The sequence below is a fragment of the Python bivittatus genome, unplaced genomic scaffold (assembly GCF_059951505.1).
Source record: "Python bivittatus isolate LINGU-HERP-01145 unplaced genomic scaffold, Pbiv_v1 ctg000440_np1212, whole genome shotgun sequence".
NCBI lineage: Eukaryota > Metazoa > Chordata > Lepidosauria > Squamata > Pythonidae > Python > Python bivittatus.
Genome location: NW_028277063.1, coordinates 3,435,336 through 3,461,065, shown reverse-complemented (window position 1 = coordinate 3,461,065; position 25,730 = coordinate 3,435,336). Strand labels below are relative to the sequence as shown.

The 25,730-nt window shown below is 42.4% G+C and overlaps 2 protein-coding genes across 4 annotated transcripts in view; one reads left to right on the top strand and one right to left on the bottom strand.

Moving 5' to 3' along the window:
- The window catches only part of UBE2S (ubiquitin conjugating enzyme E2 S), a 40,836-nt gene extending 19,617 nt beyond the window's left edge, over positions 1-21,219 (top strand). The window contains exons 5-6 of one of the 3 annotated variants that reach the window (XM_088142664.1): positions 6,113-6,194; positions 19,681-19,815. In XM_088142664.1, coding sequence (XP_087998790.1) covers positions 6,113-6,194; positions 19,681-19,687 — 89 coding nt within the window. In that variant the 3' untranslated portion in view covers positions 19,688-19,815. Of the gene's footprint in view, positions 1-4,181; positions 5,427-6,112; positions 6,195-19,680 lie in introns of those variants that run through there. The other 2 variants (XM_025165831.2, XM_007426842.4) reach the window with 2 other exon arrangements.
- Positions 88-14,330, bottom strand: RCVRN (recoverin). Its single transcript, XM_007426840.3, has 3 exons — positions 9,541-14,330; positions 2,268-2,379; positions 88-1,057 (listed from the first exon to the last, which is right to left on the bottom strand). Exons 1-3 carry the CDS (start codon positions 9,919-9,921, stop codon positions 969-971), a joined length of 582 nt encoding a protein of 193 aa, XP_007426902.1. The 5' UTR covers positions 9,922-14,330; the 3' UTR covers positions 88-968.
- Positions 21,220-25,730: the final 4,511 nt, after the last annotated feature.

Here is a 25,730-nt window from a genome sequence, read left to right as displayed (position 1 = left end):
TTAGGATGATGGGGATATCCAGCCCACCTGTTCTGCAAAATAAGCCAAGCTGGGGGGGGGGGGGGGGATTGTCAATGTGCGCTTTAAACGCACTATTGGGAAGGGTGGGGAGAAGAAGATTGATCTTTAACAGAAAAGGTTGCCTATGCTGATAAGTGCTAATCTTTCACACGTGCAGAAATATTGATCGAAAGAAATCTATCAGGAATTAGTAGAAGGCAAGCCCGTTGGTCTGAATGCCACTTACTTCTGGGTAAACATGTTTTGCAACTTAGCTGCACAGGGAGACCTCTGAGCATCTTAAGTCAGGACTGGTAGCAGCTAAGGGTGGATCAATACCATCTCCTTGCCTAGTTCGTATAAACTGACATCCTTTCCCTATAAAGGCTCTTGGGAATAACTGGCAAGACGCTGAGAATCCTCCACTATCCTGCAGATGTGCCTGTATGCTTCTGCGTTGGCTGTTAGAAAAGTGGCTGCTGAGGATTTCATTGGTAAGGGTTGGCGCTTCAGTTGTGAGAAATGGAGAGCGGAGCGCCAATACATAATGCTTGGGGTCTTTAGCTAATGAATGCTATTCGTGTATCGCAGTAGGGAAGAGTTCAACTTGCCTACTGGGCTATGCAGGTCATTTCTGGAATGAACAGAGCTCAGTCCTGCAGTTTATCATATTGCTATTTTCTTTCTACAAATAATACCACTCAGGTGACAGTTTCCAAAACTTCGTTCCATCCCTCATGGAAGAATTCTAGAAAACCATAAGATAAAAATGGGTTGGCCGCTACTGCTAACGGAACAAGTAGAGGGACTTGGAGAAAATAAGGAACACTGTTTTAGAGTTGTATTTTGTCTTTCGCATGGTACACAACACACAGAGACACACACTATTCTCCCTGCCTGTTCATCCATCATGGATGCCACCTTTTCACATCTCTGGTTTTTTTGCTTCCTGCCCAACTTGGAAGCCCCTATTTTTCCTTGGGGTTGTACTGAATGAGGTTCATTATTGCTTCATTCTTCATCACTCCGTCAATAAACTCCTTTTCAGCAATTTTATCTGCAAAAACAAAACAACCCAAGGTGTACAATGAAATGAATATTTAGATAGTGTGAGATATGAGGAAGGAATCAGTTGAGAAGAGGAACAATTAGGGTTAATTGGTAACAAGCAGAAGTTAGGAGATACGTAATGCAAGTCATTTAAATACTTTATGGCCCAGATTATCCTTTCCTATTTTATCTTTAATTTTTAAAAAAAATATGTCCTCCTGAATTTTAAATCAGTACAGAACAAGGGATGGCAAAATGGGCAGCAGGAAGGTGGTAGAGTTCTGACAATATCTCTTGGACTGGATGTTACAAACACATTCCTGTATTAATTTGTGAACATTTGGGAGGTTATGAAACTAGGGCTACCATACCTGGGCTGCAAACTTTCAGGCAGCCACTAGATGGCAGCAAAGCATTAGCGTTTTCTGCATCTCTTTGCTGCTATCTACTGGTCCTTCAGATTCCTGCACCCCAGTTAAGGTAGCCCTGATCATTGTTGCTGTATTGGAGAAAGGCAATGAGAAAAGGTGTAAAAATAGGTAACCTTTCAAGATGGAGAACTCTTCCCCACTTTTCCATTCCATATTACACAAATGTTACATGTAACTCAGAAGTAGGCCTATTTTAAAAAATGGTTGAAGCTAGTTCTGTAAATATTTTTGGAAGAATTAGTAACAGTGGATGACATTCAGACTAATTTGACTGAAAATATACTGGTGGGGTTCACACATTACACGAAATTATAATATGATCCCTTTGATTTGGAGTAGTGAATTGCATGAAGCCAGCTCCTCTAGTTTGTTAACCATACTCTATAGCTTAACCAGCCAACTGTGGTTTAACCATGGTTAAGAAACCAAGTTGTTACATACAATATGAGAACTAATCATTGACTGTCCATGATTTCAACAGGACTAGATAGGCCAGAATAGGTTTTTATTGTACAACCCTAGAAATTTATGGCAAGGTGAGAGAGATCCAGTGTGTCTTTTTTGATCTTGCAAGATAGAGAACACTAATGTCTTGCTTTATGTACGGCTACAACATTGTAGGATTGGTGTAATGTAGGTGTTGGATTAGGGCTGGGAAGACCCTGACCCCCAAAGTAACTTGCCTTGAGCTGTTATAGAATACGTATACATTATATATTTTATATGTATAAATTCTATAATCAGTAACAATAAATAGTAGGGGTGGGAGATGAAAGGCAAATTTACCAGTATCTCCCTTGTTAAAATATGCCCACAACTTGTCAGCCCGTTTCTGGGGGGTGTTTTCATCCTCAGGCAAGACCTTCTGTTCCTCTGGAGGGATCATCTTAAATATTGCCTGGCAGAATAAATGGAAACAAAAAAATATAGTCATTCTTTCTACGCAGCAAAGCTTTTTGATATTCCAAGTCACTGCATAGAATACCTGGAGCAATGGATTCTCAGCTGTAATGGATGGTCTCCTACCAGAGTTTTGGAAGCACCAGGAATCCTGTCCTCAGCATCTAATCCATAGCTCCTGGTCCTACATTGGCCCATATTCTCTAAACATCTACGGTCCCCATGGATAAGATGTCTGGATGTAATCAGAGTGTTCGGTTTGCAAATAGCTGCCTTATTCAGGGACTGTAAAGCTTGGGGAATCATCTAAAAGGACAAGTAAATTGGAGAGGAACAGAAGGTAAAAGGCAAGTGTGGAAAAAGGAGGGGAGACTGGGTGGCTCACTATAGGAAAATAATGGTTGGACACTTTACAAACATAGAAAAGTGCAAAGGAGGGAATTTTTAAAATCACATTTATATCCCCGTGTTTGCAGCGCAGACACAGCAAACTCAGGGAAGGAAGTGCTTGCTTTGTACCCCTGTGTAGTCGTCTTGCATGAGTAAGAATTCCCGGCAACTGCAGTGAGATTCCTGGCTGAGTATGGATTCAAACTGGGATTGTCTTCACTCAAATTTAGTATAATTACCATACCAGACTGTTCAGAAGCAGATGCCTTTGAGTCAGGCGTGGTTTCTGGTGACTTCATTGGCATGACTTGTGGTTTCCAGGGCACCATTATGGAAGTGGTTTGCCATTGCCTTATTCTGGTATGTTGAGTTCCCAGGGTAGCTTTGTGACTTCTTGGTTGGTCACCCATTCAAATAAATACCTAGAGAAGGTATACTAGTTTATAGTTGAGTTAGGGAACCTGTGACTATGGAAGTATTGGCCTAGAGTTCTCATCAGATCCAGCGAGTATGGTCAACATCTGGAGAACCTTAGGTTCCCCACCTCTCACTTTAGCACGACTATATCTAGTAGTCCTGCTTATTTAGTAATGAAACCAGCTTCATGTGAGTGGACTGATAGGAGCTTTAGCAAGTGTACCATATCTGGGCTGCAAAAATCCAGATGTTCACTAGACGGCAAATAGTCCAGATATGATATGCTTAAAGTAGAAGAGCATCAATGAATCCATAGGAACATATCTGTGTATTTTGACTTACAGCAGGCCTCTTCAACCTGGTATCCTTCAAATGTGTGGGAATGCAATTCTCATAATTCCCAGCCAGCAAGATGGCCAGCTCTATAGTTACATCATGGCTATTACTTCTGCTAATTATCTCTGTGCTGAAGCCCATAGAATCCTGGAATGATGTCTGGTGCATTTGGAAGAGAAGGTTGATTTGGTTCAGCCTGTTCAGCAAGGCCTTTTTCTTCCTGCAAACTGTATCTAGATGCTGAAGTAGGCTGATCAGCTAGGGCTGGCTCACTGAAACTTTTCCCTTGCAGCCAATTACCAATAATTGGTTCTTGTATGATACAGTCATGATAGGCAGGTGTGGTCCTTCAAGTGTTGGCCTACACCTCCCATCATCATTCATCTATCTCCTGGTAGGAGGTAGAATTTTAGAATCTGGAGGCCCATCCACTCTGTGATGCCCCCTGTTTTTCTGCTATTCATCCATAAGACCACGTCAAGGTTATCAAGAGGTGGAGCATATCTATTTAGGATCTTGGGTTTGTTGCCTCTTAGTTATGTCTCACTGGAAGGGCTGGGGGCTGTTTAGCATGGGGTCCCTCTAAGTGGCTGGTAACGTAAGAACCTAAGTGTTAAGAAGGATTCATCTTGTGAACTTTATTCTTGCCTTCCATAGCTGGTCACCCTCCAAGTACATTGGAAACAGAGTTCTTGAAATGTCCATCTGACCATGCTGGTTCTGGAAATTCTCTGGATTTACTTGGAACACATCAGGAGAGCATTGAAGGCCAATTGTCATGAGCAAAAGCAAGACGCTGATAATATCCTACTACTGGGCTGCACATCTGAACGCTAAGGTCACCCAAGTTCATATCAAATCTTATTTCCGTTTATCCCAGATTGAGCGTATAAACCCTTCTCTGATGGAGATTTAAGATCCCCGACCTTCAATCTCCCTGAAAAATACTGCATCTTTTTAGAATTCCCCGGCTGGCATTGCCAACACAAAATCTGCTGGGCTGCTTATGTATTTGCTCTGGTGTTTGTAAAGACTATTGGATCTAATCCTGTGTTTTTGATGAAGCGGTCTTATCATACAAAAAATAAATAGGTTTTTCCACATTTACACACACGCACCCCTGCCCTTCTTTCTCTGCCTCTCATTTGTTCTGATAGAGTTGCTAATTTTTAAACTTTTTATTTGCCTTCCTTTCTACGCTTTGAATTACAGCCTGACACATACAAATTAAGCAGATCAGGTTGTTTCCTTCACACATTTCTATGCCGTTAAGCCTTTTATTTCTGGATATTAAATGCCTGCTGATAAAGGCACAGGAACAGAAACAGGTAAGTGTCAACGAAGCTCACCACTTGTAGAGAGTAAGGAAGATGACCTTGACCGAGTTGACGGAGTTATGCCAGTTCCATTGCCAAGGCGACGAGGGGCAAAACTTCTTTTAAGTCCACAACAAACAGATAATATTTGGAAGAGGTTCAGACAGACACCTCCCTAATTCACTGGACTATACGTAGTAGGAGGGGGTAAAACATAATCGGACTTGCAAGATTCTGTTATTGTAGCCATTCTCAATAAGTCGTTTCAGCCTTCCTGTGGAGTTGATTTCATGGTCTGGTCTACCTAGAGGGGCTAACATCAGTCTTCCCTCCAACAACAACCCTGTGAGGTGGGTTGGGCTGAGAGAGAAAGAGGCCGGGCCAAAGTCACCTATTTGGTTTCTTTGCCTGAGGGAGAATTAGAATTCCTAGTTGCTAATTGGGCATCGTGTAACTAAAATGCGTGCAATTATGTTCTTTCCTGAACAGTCTTCATTGCTTGAGGTGTTCTATATACGTATACAGATCCTATATGTACTGTGCCATAAACCTCTAGGACTTATAAACTTATTTGGATTGTTATAAACCACAGACTCTGTATAGAATTCATTCCTTCTAACACCAAGGAGACAATACGCTTCTAATTAAGAGTGGCTAAGGGCTATGAATTTCATCTTCGCTTTTCAAAGCCAAGTTCCTAGTGCTTGTGAGTTTTGAGGGGACCAGCTGAAGATATGTCAACAATTTCCACTGATGGGTGACATTCATCAGTTCATAATCAGATCCAAAATTTGCAAATCCTACCAAGAAAAAGATGCCTAATTGATAAAAACTGGTTTTGTTGTGGTTTCATAATGTGGACTTTGGGTTTAGAAAATTTGGGATTTTTAAAGTGCAATATTCATGCACCCACTCCTTCCCACCATATTAATAAACTAATGTACAGGATGAAGCTGATGTTGCATTAAAATTAAACAAAACTTAGGTTCAGTCAAGCAGGTGATAAATGTGTGGAGTTCTGGAGACTGACTACTGCCCAGCCTAATTGTTCCATCTATAAAATGGGAGCAATTTAGGCCTATCTTAAAAGCAGTGTATCTTAAGAGAATACTTTATTCTTAGTTAGGATCTGCTTTGGGGTCTTTTGCTAGACTGAGAGGCAGATATATAACAAATACATACCCTATTGTGAAATTCTTTGGTTCCTTTCCTAGTGTTTAACCTCCCCCTTCTCCCTGTTTTCATGTAAGCCATTTCTTGAAAATGTTTCAGGCATGCTGAAGGCTGAGAAGCAGAAAATACTGGACAGAGGTGCCTCCAAGATTTTACTGCTCTCCCCAACCTTCCATTCCAGGTATCCTGTACATTGCACAACTGATCCTCTTTCCAACTGCACATTCTTCATTTCTTCTATCTATCTATCTATCTATCTATCTATCTATCTATCTATCTATCTATCTATCTATCTATCTATCTATCTATCTATCTATCATCTTAGTATTAGCAAGAAGCCAATTTGGGCTTAATATTTATTGTATTTTATTTATTGCATTTATATACCACCAGATGCAACAAAAATGACTCCTGGTAGTTTATAATATAAAAACATAAAAGCCAATAAAAAACATTTTCAAAAACCATAAGGCAGTAAGTGCAATAGTGACTAACCTTTGGGAGCCACTAACGGACTTGCTTTTTCACTGAAGAATTTTTGCAAGAAGTGATTGATTCAACCTACTTGTTTGCATTGAAAAAAAGGAGAGGAAAGGTAGTTACAGAACCACGATTTCCCAGTCTGCTCTGCTCCGCCGCACCCTTAGAGCATTCATGGGGCACCTTTTGCAGATCCTGCAACAGATTCGTTTAACCTTGTGGCAACTAATTTGGCTTTTTCCACGGCTGAATAAATTGCTCTTGAGTCAAAACGAGTGTCCTCCTTAATGTACTTTAGAAGGGGTCTCAAAGCTTACTTGTTTTCTCAGGTATTTTAATGTCATTGTTTTAGCATTTTTATGGATTATGGTTTAATGTTTATTCTTTAAAAAAAGGTTTTGCTCTACCTTGTAACCCACCTAAGAGCTGATAAAAACAAATGTAGCCTAAAATGTGTGTGTGTAAGCATGCAAACGTGCACGAAAAAGATTCTGGATGGAGGAACAAAACAGGCAATTTAGTTTGTTGTTAATCTGGAGTCCCATGTGTCTACCAATTGGGTATAATCGTTGTGATAGAAAACCTCTGGCTAAGCTGAGAGGAAAAAAGGCAACCCACTCTAAAAGCTACATTTTGCACACTCTTTGTTTTGGAGAGCATGTTCCCTTCAGTTTAAAGACATCTACAGAAAGTAAAAAGTTTGCTATAAAGTAAGTAAATACAGGGACGTCTGAATGAAAACAGAATTGTTCTTGCAGAATGTGTCTGAGATGTCCTGTGCTGCTAATGGATAGAAGAACAGGTCTGTCCACAAATATCATTTGTTATGAGAACTAGCAAATATTTTGAGGGCCAGTTTGGGGTCATGATTAAAAGCACTGGGCAACCAGGAGACCATGAGTTCTTGTCCTGCCTTAGGCACAAAGCTAGCTGGGGTCTTGAGGCCAGGCACTCACTCTCAGCTCTAGGAAGAACAAGGCAGGGGTAAACCACTTGTGAAAAATGTTGCCAAGAAAACTCCATGGGCTGGTCTGGGCAGTCGCCAGAGTCAAGATGGACTTGAAGACCAACACACACACAAAGGATAACAAAAGGATCTAGTGTTATCTTGGAGAATCTTGTTTCAGGATCACTTCTGCATCAGGCTGCAGCCGTACTTTGACAGAAGGAGATGAAACAAAGGGTCGAAATAGTTTCAGCACTGACACTGGGAATTTGCTCTGTGCCCTAAATCAATGGGTTTGGTATTGTGACCTCAGATGGGAAAGGCCACTAGAAGATTGACTAAGGCCTTGTATTTTAGTTTAAGACTGGGGACCACAGCTAGACACACTCTGAAGGAATACAAAACATTTTCCTTGAAGTAGAAAACTCTCAGAACTTGGAAGAAGCTGGACTTGCTGGTCCCAATTGTGGTTGCTAAATGAGGACTACCTGTATAGCATCTTTTGCATATGTTGATTTATTTTTTAATTCACCCAGCTCTTCCTTTCTCCTCTCTATTAAAAATAATAATAAAGATAGGTAGGTCTGTGCCTGGATCTTAAACACCAAAACAGATTTTCTACTTATTTTCATATCTTTACCTTCTGAAGATCAGAGGAATTTACTCCTCTGGCTGGAATAACAAAGTTGAAAGCACTTCACAAATACTCTACTGAGAGAGTCAGAGCCTTAGCCTCACCTAATCCAATATTAATTTCTGCCTGTTTGTGGTTTGTGGTGCACACATTGGGAGGGGAATCTAGAAGTTGGGAAGGCAGAAGAAAATTGGCAACAGCATCCTGCACTATTAAATCTATAGAGATGCAAGAAAAGGTCACATGTATATAGTCATCTAAACTTCCAGCTGTTCAGTGCTGTCACTTTTATGAATCCCAAAATGTTCAATGTCTTGGATTATAATCTGAGAAGGAATTTTCCAACTCTTGGATTCTGTGTCGGGACTGGTTCATGCATCACACTAAACCGTATTGTGATTTGTCATTGGTTTGGCACATGTTGTGCAAATTCAGCCATTTTGCTCTGACTGATTAATGGGGCATGTCGTATTGCAATGCACAAAGCCAGCCTACCATGGTTTGTTCAACCATGTATGACTTTAGCATGATGCGTGAACCAGATTTCATCTTGGTAACATCTTGTAGAACTTGGTAGAACATCTTTGGGGAAACCTACAATGGTTAAACATGCTTGAATCAGTTTAGATTAGTTGAGATATATAGAGAGAGATTGAGTTCTTTACTTTTGGAGCCAACTCAGCTCTTAAATTAAAATGGCATCCTTTTTCTTTAAAAGATAGACCTTTACTCTCAGAAAGGAATGGGTAGAAGTTGGTTGACACCAATGAGAGAAAATTAGGAGGGGATTTAGAACTACTTCTATTGTAACTAATGGGATGAGCGCAATTGTGTCAAAGCATAAACAATTTTGCCTCCCCCCATCTGGGAAAGGCTAATTCCATTTGGGCACAGGAGATAATATCAGCCAACATAATCCATTAACTTCCCATTATCTAGAGGTGGGTTGAGAAAGTCACACAGCCATTACCCATTATTCCCTCCCACTGATTACAACTGTCTTGATTTTGGCAAGTGACCTAGCCTCTCATAAGAATGGCCGTTTCTATGGCTTGAGCTGGTCCAGGGAGGATGAGACCTGAGACCCAGTTAAGTTGGACAGGACCACATACTTGAATGGGAAGGACTGGATCTCACAAGTTTCCATCTACCAGGGGAGGCTTATTCTAACCATATGAAGATGTGATGCAAGGGAAGATGGTCCCCATATGATCCAAGTTTCAGAGGGATCAAGGCAGTAACAAGGAAGAACTGAGTCCAAGCTTTTTCCACAAGCTTTCTCTTCTTCCTTTCCAAAACCATTAAGAATAAATATATGCAGTAATTATCACTGTACTATTGCGCAAGAAGACTTTTTCGTCACACATTGGTAAATGTCCAACCCTTAAGAGCTTTCCTGAATCCCCCACCTCCATGTCCCTGCCACAGAGCCCCACCTCTACCCCACAGAACGTCCTCTGCACTCACTGCAATAATCTCGAGAACTTCGTTCTTGCTGATCTCTCCATTGCGGTCCACATCGAAAAGTGAGAAAGCCCACTCCAGCTTGAGGTTGGTTTTGCCAGATGAGGTCAGATGCAGAGCGACAATGTACTCCCGGAAATCAAGGGTCCCATCGTCATTGGTGTCAAAGCTTCGGAAGACATGCCGAGCATACACCTTGGGGTCAGAGTTGGGGAAGAAATTGGCATAGATCTTTTCAAACTCAGACCGACCGATGCGCCCATCGGGGCATTGTTTCTGGAAGCTTTCATACCATTTGCACAGCTCATCCTCTGAGTACTTTGTGTTCAGTTTCAGATCTTCAAGGATCTCCTTGGAGAGCATCCCGCTCTTCTTATTCCCCATTGTTTGGTTGGACGCTCACCTCCCCAACAATGCTTCACCAATGCTCCTAGAGCTAGCCTGTGCTGTCTTGCCTCAGCTGAGCTAGTGGACGGGCAGGTGGCCAGGATACCTTCTTATATAGACTGCTTGGGATGGGCCTCAGAACCTGCTCCTTGCCTCCCTGATGGTCATGAATGCCCAAACCCAGATATCACACACACAAAGGGAGACACTATTTTGGTTGTGCTGATCACAGTTGCTCCAAGCTCTTTAGCACAAAGGAAATCGGCTTTAGGCATCACCGGTCTTTCTGTCTCCCACCCCCTCATCCCCTAGCCTCCCTTTCTTTAACAGCCCAGCTCCGTTTCAGACCGTGCCAATCCCAAGGTATGGGTGGGTGCTGGAAGGAACTAAAATATGAATGAGGACAGATGGACAGATGGATGGATGGGCAGCCTTAGGCATTGATGTGTTGGCCATTAAAAAGCCAGTGAACTATATTTCAAGTAGTAATTTAGGATTTAATTCTAACTCAATTCAAGGAAGGAAGGAGGGAGAGAGGGAGGGATACACCAAATTAAATTGTCTCCTTCCATCCTGTTTGACCCATATGGAAGAAATCTTAGCAACTAATTGTCTTAATTAAGAAATATCTCATTTTCTACATTTTCAAATGAAGTTAATAGTTTTTCATCTGGAGAAATAGGTACTGTTTTCATCAAAGCAATGCTATACACTCGCAGTAACTGCATAAGGGCAGAGGTGTAATTCAGTAGACACGATTGCAGTTATATGCATGGCTACTCAAGGAACAAAATAAAGCTTTATTGGTTTTATGATGAATGTGTACCACGCATAATGTAACGACCTACGTTGTATGATGTCACACCTGTGTTCTGACCATCTTGGGGGGAGTGATAGTGCCTCCCCTGCCCCATCTCAGACTTGATTTCCCCCCAAGCTGTTGAGACTCTGTCCCCAGTACTAATTTTTTTCTTCACTGGGAACAAAGCCGCAGACGCCTCCTGGTAAAATGATGTACGTGACATCATCTCACATGGCCCTCCAAGAGCAGGTGTGAATATTTCTGTCCCTTTACAAAGTCGGTTTCTTGGACCATGGTTTAGATAGCTGCCTCTATTATTATTTTTAATTGCTATGTGTAGATGTCGGATGATGGCTTTAGAATCTCAGCCTGTTGGTTTTCATCATTGTCATTTCAAAGCCTTCTCTGAAAACGGGCGCTACAAGTCAAGAGTGTCCGTGGTGGTGGTGGGGGAGTCAAAAAAGTTAAAATGGCGACCATGACGATGTGATCTGATCGTGCATTTGAGAGTGCCATATTGACTTTTTGACACCCCCTCTGTGTCAAAAAAAAAACTCTGCTGGAGGTTGATTTCTTTTTCCTTTTAAACTGAAGTCAGCCTAGAACTGCCATCAGTGAATTTATAGAAAACAAGGAGAGAGTGTGGCTGTATGGACAGAAGCTTGTTGGAGGAAGCTATCATGGCTAATTTAGTTTATTTACTGAGAGTCGGTGGGTTTTAACATTAATCATATAGGGCATAGCTTTATTCTATTCTATGCAAGTCGTGCATTTGGAGGAAACTGAACTGTTTGTTATATGAGATGTCAACCCCTCCACTGGATAAAAATGGGTCTGTATAGAATAGCTTAGGAGTTGGACTTCGGGTGACTTTGGGCCAGTCCTTCTTTCAGCCTCACCTACCTTACAGGGTTGTTGTGGGGAAAAGTAGGAAGAAGGAGTGCTATGTATGCCGCCTTGAGTTCCTGAATAAAACCAGTCAATCTTAAAGGAAATCAACCCTGACTGCTCATTGGAAGGATTGATCATGAAGCTCAAGCTCAGATACTTTGGTCACCTAATGCGAAGAGAGGACTCTTTGGAAAAGACCCTGATGCTGGGAAAGATTGAAGGCAAAAGGAGAAGGGGACGGCAGAGGATGAGATGGTTAGATAGCATCACTGAAGCAATGTCCATGAAACTGAGCTACCTCAGGGAGGCAGTGAAGGACAGGAAGGCCTGGCGCGATATGGTTCATGGGGTCACGAAGAGTCGGACATGACTTAACGACTGAACAACAACAACAACAACATATATCTAACAGCATCATAAACAGGAGTGAGTGTTTTCAAGTGGTAGAATATGTGAACATAAAGAGGAGGCAAAGTGTAGCCAAAAGGATGGCTGATAGATTGGGTTGAGTTTCAGGCTAGGATCGAAGAGACTTGGGTTCCGATTCCCGCTCCATGACAGACCTCTTTAGCTGACTGTGAACTAGCCATCGTCACACAGCCTTGCAGATTTGATGTGAAGATAAAATGATGTAGGGAGAAGAACTGCATATGTTAGTTTGCATAGGGAGGAAGGGGAGGTATAAATGGAATAAAACCCCTTTAGGATTGAATCTCATTAGAATGCAGGCAATAAATCCGAGAGGCTTACGGACTCTCATGCTGGGATCCAGGATGTTCCTCTCATTCCTTACACTCCTTTCTAGTATGCCTCTTCTGAAAAACTGCCAGCAGGAGCTCTTGCCTCACTGTTCCTCTTGTAGTGAAATCACAACCCACATTTCGCTGGCTCTTCCATCTGGGATTCACTGCCAAACTCCCCACCTCAGTTTCTCAGTTAAGACATTCCTTTTCATGCTGATGCACAGACTCTGATGGTAAGGTAGTTTGGTGTAGTGGGTAAGGAGTTGGGAGAGGCTCTGGGAGACCTGGGTTCAAGTCACTCTCAGCCACAGATGCTCATTTGGATGACTTTGGGCCAGTCACTCTCCTTTAGCAAACTTGCCCCACAGGATTGTTGTTGTGAGAAAACTCCCTGGAGGGAGTGCTAGATGTATGCTACCTTCAAACTTTCTGGAAGAAAAGCAGGATATACATTTCACAAATAGCTAAAACTTGACATACCCAAGGGGTTAATTGCTCTGGTCCATTGCTAATTTGGCTGTCCCTTGCTACCTTTGGCCATATGTTCAATCCTCTTTACCCTTCCAGATCTGTCAGTAAAGCAGTATTAATGTCAAATGAAATCCATCAGGATTCAATTGTGTTTGTGTGCGTGCGTGCGCGCGCATGTATATGCAGTAGAGACAAACTTCCTTTGTATTGTGGAAGGAGAGGAAAAGACGGGCAGAAAAGGTTTCCAGTCCCTGTCTCCTTCCCCCATTTTTTTTTCTTTTTGCACTCTAGTGGTGATGGACCCATTCAGCTAGATGGCCAGTGAATTGATGGCTACTGAGCGCTGTAGTTTAGCACATATTCAAGGAACTAAGTTGGTTATGAGTACAGAAAGGAAGTAGGCAGTGTCCTAGTAAATCTCTCCTTTGCATTACAACAGGTGAGCAGGAATTCTCCCACAATGCAGGAGAAACATTGGGGGACCCATCTGAAGCTCCTTGATCTTCTCCTGACTGATCAGCACAGAGACAACCCAAGATCCAGACTTTAGAATTGGAGTCTCCAATTTATGGAAACTTTCCATATTGTATACAGATAATGCATGTGCTAAGGAATTTCTACATTTGTTGACAGTTTTTGGCATTTTTGTGTCCTTGACTAGTGGCTGGCTCAACCACCTCCTTGTCTAACGCTCTACAAAACACTCTTCCAACGTGGTCATAGATCCAAAGCTAGATTTGAAAACATCTTAGATAATTCAACTTCATTTCCTCATCCTACAAAAATTAGGATGTAATTTATCCTGCTGGTTGTGGGAACAGGCAACAAAATCAAGCAGATGAAGTCCCAGAATTCAGATCAGATTGAATTTCAGATCTGATATGGAATGTAAAAATCTGGTTTATGCCTGATCAGTCATCTAGCCAGTATTGACTGGGTTTACACATTGCACAGAACTTAGTTTAGTCGTGATTGCATGTTGTGCAAACTCAGAAAATTGTGGTTTAATCTGTAAACCTTGGATTAGCAAAGATGTCTGAATCAGATCACGGTTGGCTCTCAAGCCATGTTGAGGGAGGTCTTCCACATAAATTGTTTCCTGCCCCTTTTAATTGGAAATGCCAGGAATGGAAGATGGAAATTCCCCTACTGCTCCCAGGTTATTTTACTATCACAGATCTACTGTGCCACAGACATTTAGCTGGGCCATTCAAGATTATGGGCAAATTGTAGATTGGATTCAAGTTTAATCATCCTTTAAATATCAGTGGTACTAGTCATAGTTCAAATTATTGATTTTTATTGGATCAAGTAGAGTTGCTCTTGTTTGTCCAGGTAAGCACTTCAACTGATCTTTAAGTGAAATCCTTGAAAGTATGTAGACAATCATAGAATTATGGAGTTGGGAGGGACAAAGATAATCTAGTCCAAATCCAACATTTTTAAACCACCTTGTGAAGTGACTGTCCAGACTCTTTTAATAACCCTCCAGAGAAGTGTTTCTGAACCTTGTCCACTTTAAGACGTGTGGACTTCAACTCCCAGAATTCCCCAGCCAGCATGGCTGGCTGGGGAATTCTGGGAATTGAAGTCCACACGTCTTAAAGTGGACAAGGTTCAGAAACACTGGTCTAAAGCATTATTCCAGAGTCCCCAAAGTGAGCTTGAAAACTTCTCTGTTTCTCTTAGGAGATTACACAGCTCCAGAGAGAGAGAGACCACAATTTTCATAGTTCAAAACTCTTTCTTTGCTGTTCAGATATTACCATCAGAAAGTGCTTTCCTTGTACTGAAACAAAATATAGGCAGCTGTGACTTCTACCCATGATTTCTGTTTCTAGTTTCTGTCTTTCTAGCACCCGTCCCACCTAGATCAGGCCAGGCCAAACCAAAATGAAAAACGATACCATTTTTAAGTTTAAAATGAAATTCAAATAATACTGCTAACTATTATTCTTTTTCTATTTCACATTTCTACTCTTTTCGCTTGTTCCTCCTCTTCACCGAGAGGTTTAAATCTGGATCAAGTCTCTGTATCCTAAAGCCGTTGGTTTTCATCCTGTGCTCTGAAGAATTCATGGAAGCTTATCAGGGGCTCCCTCAGAAGAATGTCAATTTATATTTATATATTACAGGTTATTGAATGGGTTCTGCCAATTTATTTACAAGCACTCTCTGGCTGGTTGGGTGTGTACCTGCAGTGCACAATGTGCTTCATTCCTCACTCCATGTATTGTGTCCAAGTTTCTCCAATGGCCACTACGTTACAGGAACTCCTTAATTGCCACCTTATCATTCCATCATCCGTATCCCAGTGTGATTGACAGAGAAATCAGGGTGGGGGAGCCAGGAACCAAATTTAAGATCTGCAGCAGCAGTCAGGCTGGCAGGAGAGGAGGCGAGACCAACTGAGTTTTGTCTGGGCACTGACCTGAGCAGAATCCAAAGAAGACAGAAAGCAGGATCGTGGCCAGGCGCTAAAGCTCTGGAAAGAATGGGGGGGAAATAATTTCTCTGCAAGGAATACCAACTCTCAGCGGAGGTAAGTAAGGAACAGGTGGACAGGGATATACTCAAGAGCCACACCAGGATTTGCACAGCACGGCAAAGACCACTCTCCAAACTGGGCTGGTGTAGCGTCCAAGGGGGAGAGTTGTTGAGGGGTAAAATGAAGCTTATGGTACCCATTTTGCCCTTTAACTCTTTCTGCCAACTCTACAAAAGGTGTGAGGGTTGGGTGAAATGTTTGATCTTATCCAAGTTGGAGGGCTTTGTGGGGTGCTGGTGTGATCACGCTTTTGGTACTTCTCTGCAGGTGAAAGGGATGGGAGAGAAAGTTGTTTAGGTTGTTTTTCAGAGCAAAACTTAGCCAGTTGAGCGTTTTCAAACCGAAACATGGCCTTCGTTTGAAATGTCCAGGTCTCCAAATTTTGTGATGCAATTTGCCAACAATTAAAACACACACACACACACGTATTCAGGAAAAGCCTGTACAAAATGCATAGCACCAGGAAAATAATATATACAATTGCAATAAATTAGGGAAACATTTTGCAAAAAATACCAGTGCAAAATTACCAGTGAAGTGCAGTTGTTCAGATGTTGGACTAGACGGGGATGTTTCAGATCAAAATTGCCACTTAACTATGAAGCTTTGAGCCAGTTACTGTCTTTCAGAGCAACCTATATCATAGGATGATTGTTGTGGTGACAAATGAGGGGGAGAGGGGATCCTTATATATGACACCTTGAGTTCTCATAGGAAAGGCAGAATATGAATACAATAGATCAGTGTTTATGAACCTTGGCAATTCTAAGATATGTGGACTTCAACTCCCAGAATTCCCCAGCCAATAAGCTGGCTGGGGAATTCTGGGAGTTGAAGTCCGCACATCTTAGAGTTGCTAAGGTTGAAAAATACTGCAATAGATACATAAATAGAGCCAGTCTGGTGTAGCGGTTACGGTACCAGGCTAGAAACCAGGAGACTGTGAGTTCTAGTCCTGCCTTAGGCACAAAGCCAGCTGGGTGACCTTGGGCCAGTCACCCCCTCTCAGCCCTAGGAAGGAGGCAAGGGCAAACCACTTCTGAAAAACCTTGCCAAGAAAACTCCAGGGACTAGTCCAGGCAGTCACCAGGCATCTAAAACTGACTTGAAGGCATCCCCCCCAAAAGATACATAAATAATAGAGACACCTGATGTATCTGTAACACTGTGAAACACTGAAACAGACAGATCCTCTACTACCAAGTAGATGATCCCACTAGATCCTCTTGGATTTTTGTTTGTTTGTTTCTGTTATAATCCAGTGGGGGTTCATGTGATCAATTGTTGAACTGGGCTTATAGTTCTGATGCCAGCATGGAAAGACTGTGTTTACTTTCTGTGCTAGAAACTGGCTTCTTTGGTGGTGGCACTGGAAATGAGAATTTTCTTTTTGGAGAAGTCAGCTGAGTTTCCTTTTTCCCTTGGGTTTCAGTGGATACTCTAGGCTGCATACCTGCAAGCAAATCTTGCTGAACGAGTTCAGCTTATTTTTAAATAGATCCACCCAGGAGACCATTTTTAAAGATTTTCTGCAGCGGTGGTGTGCGGTTTTGATAGTTGCTTCATTTATTTATTTATTTTATTTTATTTTTCAAATTTAGATACCACCCATCTCACGAAAAAGTGACTCTGGGTGGTTCACAATAAAACAATGATAAATATTAATTAAAATACAATAAAAACAACATAAAATGCAGTAAAAATAGAATAAAAATAGATTTATATGTCAGCTACTTATGCAGAAAGTATTTAGGCACTGCACACAATTGTTTCCAACATAACGATTGTACAGTAAAAATGCAAATACACAGTGATTCTTTTTTTTTTCCCCAAAGTGACTCTGAGAATACTTTTTTTTAAAAAAAACTTAAACTGAGTTACTACTCTGTGAAGAATCAAGGGTGCATCACCGCATCTACTTGCCTCAAAAAGCTTCCCTTACTGACTCAGCCTGCAGTACAACTATCAATGATTTTTGGCTCCTTTATTTTTAAGATGGCCACCCTATACAATTAGGTTGCCAACTGACCAGAAGTAAAAATGAGCAGGCAGTCTTGAACGTTCACCTCGCACAACCGTGGGATGTGCTGAATTAAGCGGAATCCTCTGAGGAGGATTTGCAAAATCTAAATTTAACATCTGCTAATAGTGGTCACTGTGGTTGTTCCAAACCCAGAACTTCTTAGAATTCTGAGTATTCCTCTTTTTTCCCAGCATCCTTTTGGCTGGGGCAGCTACGAATTCATTCTTTTGCCTTTTAAAAACATGGCATGCAGTTTTCAACCTAGGAAGCTCTGTTCACAGGGCCTGGCCAGTTTTTTTTTTTTCCCCCCTCCTGGCCTGTTGTCAACCTTCTTCCCTAACTTCATCCAATATATCTTCCTGGCTTTTCTTTTAAAACAAAGACTCGACACTTTCCCTTGGGAATGGATCCCAGGCTGGACTGGACTCTCAGCTGGAAAAATTATTGTGTGATGTCCTCTCGAGCTCCCCTCTGGGCAGAAGAAAGCAATTTTCTGTCCTGCCTCCTTCTCCCCACTCCCAAATTCCCTCTGATGATAATTTATCTCTCACCCTTTGCCAAGCAAACTTGCTACACGCAGGCTCTGCATATCCACTCAGCTTGTCCAAACATTGGATGGTTAACTAGACAGACTGAAGGCGGACATATATCCTGCGTGTGGCGGAAACATTTTCAATACACCGTCTCCAGCCTGGAAGAACAAACGCGACACACACAAACAAAATCTGGAAATACAATAAGTGGGTGGGTTGAAGACGCTTCCAGCCTCCTTTACAAGGCTGCGCTTGCCTCTTTTCAGGCTGAAGAGAAAAACATCTCGGTCTGCCTGGACTAGCTGTGCCCCAAACGAGAGGTGGAACGATCACTGTGGTCCTGTTTGGGCTGGGGATGCTTGGAGTTGTAGTCCAGGAATCAGTTTGAGGAAAACCTCTCTGAGTCGATAGCTTCAAGCTTGCTTCTCGAAAGCTTAAACCTTCGGTCCCCCCAGTAAATAGCTTTCTTTGTTTGTTTATGAGTTTCCTATCTTTCTTTTCCCGGTCTAAAGTGAAAAGCACAAAATCCATCAGAACATCGCACTCTATTTAGATCAGGGTTTCCCACCTTGGCAACTTTAGGATGCGTGGACTTCAACTCCCAGAATTCCCCAGCCAGCATGCTGGCTGGGGAATTCTTGGAGTTGAAATCCACACATCTTAAAGCTGCCAAGGCTGTAAAACACTGATTTAGAAGGACTTTGGGCCTCATGATTTATGGAGTCAACCAAGCTATCACTATGGCGACATAGAGCCAGCCTGCATTAGTGTTATATCACTCTAATGATGGCTAAAATGGTGCTATAAATCGCTAGTGTGGAACTCTTTTGGCAGTAAAAATATAAAGACAGTCGTAAAAGCCCTATGATTGATCTGTCTTCAAGCAGTTGGCAATGATAAGGGATCCAAATGCTCCCAAGAATGTATGTATGGGAGGTGTGCTCGTGTCAAAAAAATCAAGATGGCAGCCATGGCTGCCCTCTTGACTTTTTTGACCCCTCTGGCAGATGCCCCCGAATGCTCTCAGGGAATAAGTCATCCCTTGGGGTCAAAGATGGCAAACTTCAGGCTTCTCTTTTTTCTCATTCAGCTTCCAAAACCCACCAACCAGAGCCGCCCACCAGCAACAGAATTGATTCAAAAGAGTGCCTCTGAGCATATAAGCTGGGTTCACAGTCCTTTCTTACAAATAACTGTTCTTGACGGCCCTGAGTTTTGTTTATTGCACCTGCCTTATTCAGGAGGTTAAAAACAACCTCCTGTGATGTTTGTCCTTAGCCACGTTTGAGATGGGCGGCCGTATAAATATGATGAATATAAACATAAATATGATGAATAAATAAATAAATAATGCAGAAACTGATTTACTCTTTCGGACCCTAGGAATTGGATTCCGCTCTCGTGACTGATAATGGTTAAGAGACAAAACATGGGGTGCTACACTGAACCCAATCAAACCATTATTCCGTCTTATTCAGAACCTGTCATTTTCAACCCCTGCCATGTTTTTAGAGGGCAACGCTTCCCAATTCTACTGGAGTGGCCAGGGGCAAACACAAACTTCTCTTCTCTTCTACCTTCAGCCTAATTCCAAGCCCGTTTTCCAAGCTCCAACCTTTCCCCCCTCCGTCCTCCTTGTTGCCTTCTCCTGGTAAAGATCTGTCCTCCTTTCTCATCGTCGATCAATCGCATCTTTATTATGTTCATAGACCCGCATAAGTCCTCCTTTCTGTTTTCCTCCCCAGCTTGTAACCATCATGGCCCTGCCGTCCACGTTGCCTTACGACCGCGTAACGGTGAACATGGAACGGGAAGAGGTTTGTCTGGAGCGCACCAAATCCCAGCTGGATCCCCGCCTCGTGAGCACTACCACCGGCGGCGTAGAGGCCTCCTGCCACAGCTGCCTACTTCCTTTTGGGCTGCTGGCCAGCATCATTGGGCTGGCAACCACGAGCGTAGCTTGTGCCAACGGTCCCCCGGACTCTGTCCTGACTGTCTTAGGCGGCGTCCTGCTGGCTACGGGGCTTCTCGGAGCGGCCACCAGCTGCATGTGGCAGCAATACAGGAGGAGAAAGCGGTGCAGCAGCTGGACCCTCCTGACGGCTGAAACGGAAGCAAAGAAACCAGTTATCTGAAGATCCAGAACCAGATCCAGACTCAGGCCCAGGACAGATTAACCCAGGATAAAAGCTAACCCTTGGGCACAGCTCATTTCAAAGAAATTGACTAATCTCAATTTGTTCCCACCTTTCCTTTTCTATATTTTTTTAAAAATTAAACAAAAGCAACAACAAAATCAGGGGGGGAAATGAAGACGGAATCAAAAGGCATATAAGAAAAAAATGGGAGTATAAATGCATTCAAATGAATAACTGTAAAATAAACATAAAGGCATTCTGGAACGTCAGCTTCTTTTTCTCTTAAAGAGACCACCAAGTTTCAAGTCCCCAAAGACCGAATGGGCAGGAGGACCTTCCACCCTGGAACATACTTTATAAAACCAACTTTTTAGCACAGAATGAAATACCAGTAGTCCTCGTTTAGCAACTGCCTTGTTTAGCGACCATTTGCAGTTATGATGGTGACAAAAAAGTAACTATGCCACCCTCTCATTTATGACCTCCCCAGGTCTGTAAAGCAAAGGAAAGTTGAACTAAGACTGTAAGCACAGTCACAGTTTCACTTAAAGACCACTTCACTTAATGCCCAAGTTGCCGGTCCCAATTGTGGTTGCTTAATGAGGACTACCTGTAAATATGAGGCAAAATGTACTCAGTCTTTCTTTTAACATTGTGTGTGTGTGTGTGTGTATGTATGTATGTATGTATGTATGTATGTGTGTGTGTATATATATATATATATTAGTGCATATTTTGTTGAGGCCCCTTTGGTGTAGCTTCTATTCCAAGGCACTGCAAATATGTGTCCGTATGCTCGCACATGTACACATGCCATTCTCTGTAAGCTGTCCCTTGTTTCTGAGCATCTTCCCTATTTTCCACTGCAGTTCCTAGAAGATTACAGTATGGAGATCTTATTTCTCAGAAAAGGCAGATGAATGGATAAACTTCAGACTCATGGATGTTTATGGATAACGATATAAGGACTGTTTGTGATTATTAAAGATGTGCCGTTGGGGACGTGAATGCACCTCTACTTTTGTATGCTGATGATGCCACGTTGTTGGCCAAGAACTCAAATTATTTGCAGCAAATGTTAAGTAGGCTGTATGATGCAACAAAGAGTGGGGCTCTGGCAATTAATGAATTAAAGACCAAGGTATTGTATTTGACAGGGAAAATGGAATGAGTGATTGCAAGTTATACAGAAATGGTGAAAAACTAGAGCAAATAGCTGTATTTGCATACCTTGGTAGAATGCTTACTAAAGATGGGAAAATGGAGAAAATTCAAGATATCCAAATGCCTTAAAATGCTGGTAGAAAGGTAACGGATTGTATGTGGTCTGCTGTAAGTTTAGCAAGTCAGGAGAAATGTAAAAGTAAGTTGGCTTCAGAGGGAATGGGGCACTTAAGAAGCAAGTGTGGAAAAACAAGAAAAAACAGGGTCAGGAATGAATGTGGATTAAATAGAAAATTTTATATGACCTGCACAAAAGGAGTTCACTGAAGTGGTTTGGTCATAGAGAGAGAATGACTGAATATATCAGTGTTTCTCAACCTTGGCAACTTCAGGATGTGTGGACTTCAACTCCCAGAATTGAAGCATGGCTGGCTGGGGAATTCTGGGAGTTGAAGTCCACACATCCTGAAGTTGCCAAGGTTGAGAAACACCAGAGTATATAAAAGAAGGGTGAGTAGGTTGAGAGGAAGGGAAAGATGAGAACATTGTGGTTGGCTGGAGTTGATCACATCCTCAAAAAGAGAAAGATGACAAGTTTAAAAACAAAAGGCAATCTGTGAAGAGGTGTATGGACATGATTGGCAGGGATAAAAAGGTAGGGACAAATACTGTATAGTGAAAGGGGTTGGTGTAAACTCGCCTTAACTGTCCTTCCTCTCCTCTCCTCTCCTCTCCTCCTTTTAATTTCATTGTTCTACTCTTTCTTTCCTCCTTCCTACCCTTGACGCAATGTTGCTTATCCCCAAAGGGGATAGTTTGCACACACTCAAGCACCGGTTCGTGCATTTGTTCCCATGAATCTCTTTCATCCATCCAAAGTAGCACCGTCCAGGCCTCGGCTGACCCCGGTGGCTGGTGCTTTTGAAAAGAGCCTTCTCAACTTTGTGCTAGGAATTTGGCCCGACCCTTGCAGCGAAGACAAGATCCCAAGGGGACAGGAAGATCCCCCCCCTCCCAATCCTGGGCTACGCACACAGCCTTACACAATCCCCTTTGGGGTTGGCGCAATCTCTGCCATCTTGGTGCCCTTTTATAAACAGTCAGAGCTTATCGCTCCCATTCACGGAGTCTCTCCCAGGTCAGCGCATTGTTCCGAGAGCACGGCCCCGTTTCCTGGCGATGAATGACACGCTGCTCTCCAGGCATGGCAGGGGCTCTGCCTAGGAGTTGCCCTGCTCTGAAGGGCAGAAGGAAAATCAGAAACACAAACATCCACCCACATTTTTTCCTGACAGCCCCTCCAGCCTGACAGGCAGTCCCAGAGTTCATTCGGTCATGGCATTGTATTAATGGTGCAGCTGCGTTCCCAGACCATGTGCGGCTTTCTGCAGGTGCACCCGTGTTTATGGATGCTGAATTAAACCCTCCAGAGCAGGGCCAGGAAGAAAGTTTAATTCAGAGGCTCTTACTTCTGAGTAAACTCATGAAGGATTCTGCTGTGTGCGCTACTTAACTGGGGGTTTGCCTGGGCAATAGTAATTTCCTAGAATGGCCCAAGGGGTCATCACCTGACTTCCTAGTCTGCTGTTCTTTAGTTAGACTGGCTTGTACATCTCTTCTCCAAGCAGCATTATTTTTACATATTTACATTACTGGGTTTGGGTTTTTCTTTGCATAATCAGGAGATGGTTAAAAATGTTTTCAAAGGGATATTTTATTTTTAAGAAAGGATTCTAGGAGAAAAAAAAGATGTTCTGTGAAATCAATTATTGCGCAATTAAAGATTACAGAAATGCGGTGATCTCGGGTAACCCATTCTCAGCTCGCAGAACAGGAAGTAATCAAACTAACTTACTTTACAGAATTGTTGTGAAGACCGCAGCGGGATAATGCAGTGTGAAATACTTGAAAATGCTGTATTAAGATGAAAGTCTCCCTCATGTCAGGCCCAATTCCTGGTGGATGGACACATCTGTGTAGTTTGTTTGGCAACAATAGGTTGGCGGTGGCCTTCTAGAATTTTTTCCCACGTCCTGGTCTTCCCTAGGGTTTCTCATCCAAGTGAGAGCCAGGCCTAACACTTTTTAGTTTTACTGACATTGCTCAAGGTCATCAGATACTAGAACCTGAGCTGGACAAAAGTCCCCTTGAGCTCAGCTTATAATTATTTCCTATTATTTCATTAAACATCTCATATGAAAGCTGGTCACCCCAGACCACTAAGGACTACCGTGGATTTTTTTTTAAGCAGTGTGGCTTTAAAAAAGTGCATTGCAATTTCTATAATCTTCACCTCCCTTATTTAAAACAGCAGCTGCATCTTTTGGCATTTGCAGCTTAATAAATTATTAAGGCAGAGAAAGCCTTTCTCAAAAAGAACAACCCTCAAGGAAAAAAAAGTGCAGCAGGGCTTGAAAAATTGTGAATTTTTATCACCAAGATAGGTTTCCATTTTGATACAATTAGCTTACCAATATGTTAATATTTTCTATCACTTGATCCTCCAAATCTAATCAAGACTCTTTGAGAATTGCCATTTTCATCTCCTCTCCTGCCTGGGGTGAGGAAGGAAAGTCTGCAAGTGACTAGGGAGTCTTGTGAGTGGAAAGTGGTGAGGTCCACCTTCTCTTCAAAGCATCAGTGTGCTTGTCTTATCCCCAGCTGCAGTCTCAATGAATAAGCTTCCTATGATGATGTGAGAAAAACAAATCATTCTGAGCTTCTGGGGAAAATGGCAGAAGGATGCTGTAAAATAAAAACTGGGATTGTGCCATTTTCAAAAAGAAATTAAGGGCTTAAGTGAATCTTCTGCTACTGAAGGTGCTCTATTCTATTTCCATTATTTATCCCGTTATTCTTTGCAAAATTACAGGTTCCTTTTCTTTTTAAAGTTAGGGCAAGCGGAGTATCATTCAAGCATCTTCTTATTGGGGTTTGGCTCGCTCCCTGCTCTTAAACACAGCACTCTAAATAGTACACAGCAGAGGGCCTAATTTGCAGATTATTCTTCATTGCACACACATTCAGCTGATGCTGGTGACACAAGGTACATTTGCACCACCAGGTTGCACCAAGGTCAATATGAGCCACGGTTTCTTGAGGGCTGGGAACCATGAAGTCATCCTCTACCTGCCCCAGGTCACCAAGAAGGAAACTTCTGGTCATCTTTTCCTGCTATGAACCCAAAGTAGTGATTTCTGACTTGTGCTGGTACAAATGGTGCTGTCCAGTTCATCTGCTGGGTTTAATTCCATTGTAAGCAAACGCCTCCAGTCTAACTGGCTACTGTACATTGTGGCAAGAACTTCCCCTCTCCTCTGCTGAACCTTTTCTTCTCTTTTGCTTCATTGGTGAAACACCAGACATTAAAAAAAAAAAATCAACGGAATGGTGAAAAAGCTAAATATTTTGTTTTTAAACAAGTGGAATGATAAGACTGGGCTTTTCTCTGTTGAAGGACCTGACAGATTTTTTTTTTAAACCAGAAATTGGAATTCTGTGTTTCTCCTTCCAGCCTAAGTGACTGGAAGAATGGTAAAACTGTTTTTTTTATCAGTCCCCTCTGGACATACCAGGTGGGCAGGTGTTAAGTACAAGGAGTCGTCAATGGAGGGGAGACCTCATAGAAGATTTGATAATGGAAACCACATTCCTCAAAGATTTTCCCTCCCAGGGAAAATCAAGTGATTGGTATTTACTTTCCCAGTGTGGATGGGAAGGGTAAAGAAGTAGGGAACTATGAAACCCAGGGGTTGGGGGCACAGAAAGTGTGTTCAGGACAGAACACTGGACCATCACCATGGCCAAAGCAGACGAAGGGGTTGAAATCCAGAAAGGGATTTATTTCTTTAGCCTGGTTCCCTTCCAGCCAGTTTAGGCACCAGAGTCAAGCGTCTTAATCCTGCAATGTCCGAAAAAACACCCTGTGCTAAACAGCCACATTGTTTGTTCCTCCAGGTTAAGGTTAGGTTAACTACAACTAACTTAACCTAACTTACCAAGGTAGAGAGGGTTGAAGAAAAAAATGGAAGGGAACCACGGACATCATTCTCAGATAGTTACACATATACACACTTTTCATTTTTAACTCAAAGTACTAGGAAGGCATTCTGGGAAGGACTCTGCACCATAGAGCAGAACCATTTGCTTTCAACTTAGCTGCCCCCTCAGTTGTGGCATCAAGGAAAGAGAACAAGACCATGAAACAGATGGAGTATATACGCCCCTTAAGTTCAAGAAAAGACCTGTCTAGGTTCTGCTAGGACTATACAATCACAGTCTTGGCTCCGTTGGCCTTGCAAGGGTAATCTGCTACAGCCAGCTCAATTTTGGAGGCCAGTCATTCCAATTGCTGATCCATCACTTCTTGGCAACTGTTAAGAGCATAACCTGTGCTACAGAAGAGAAGCGAAGGGTTTACCCCTTGGAAGGCCCATCTTTCTCGTTGAATTTCCCAACAGGTATCCAGACCCACCATGGCATGAGACAGCCAA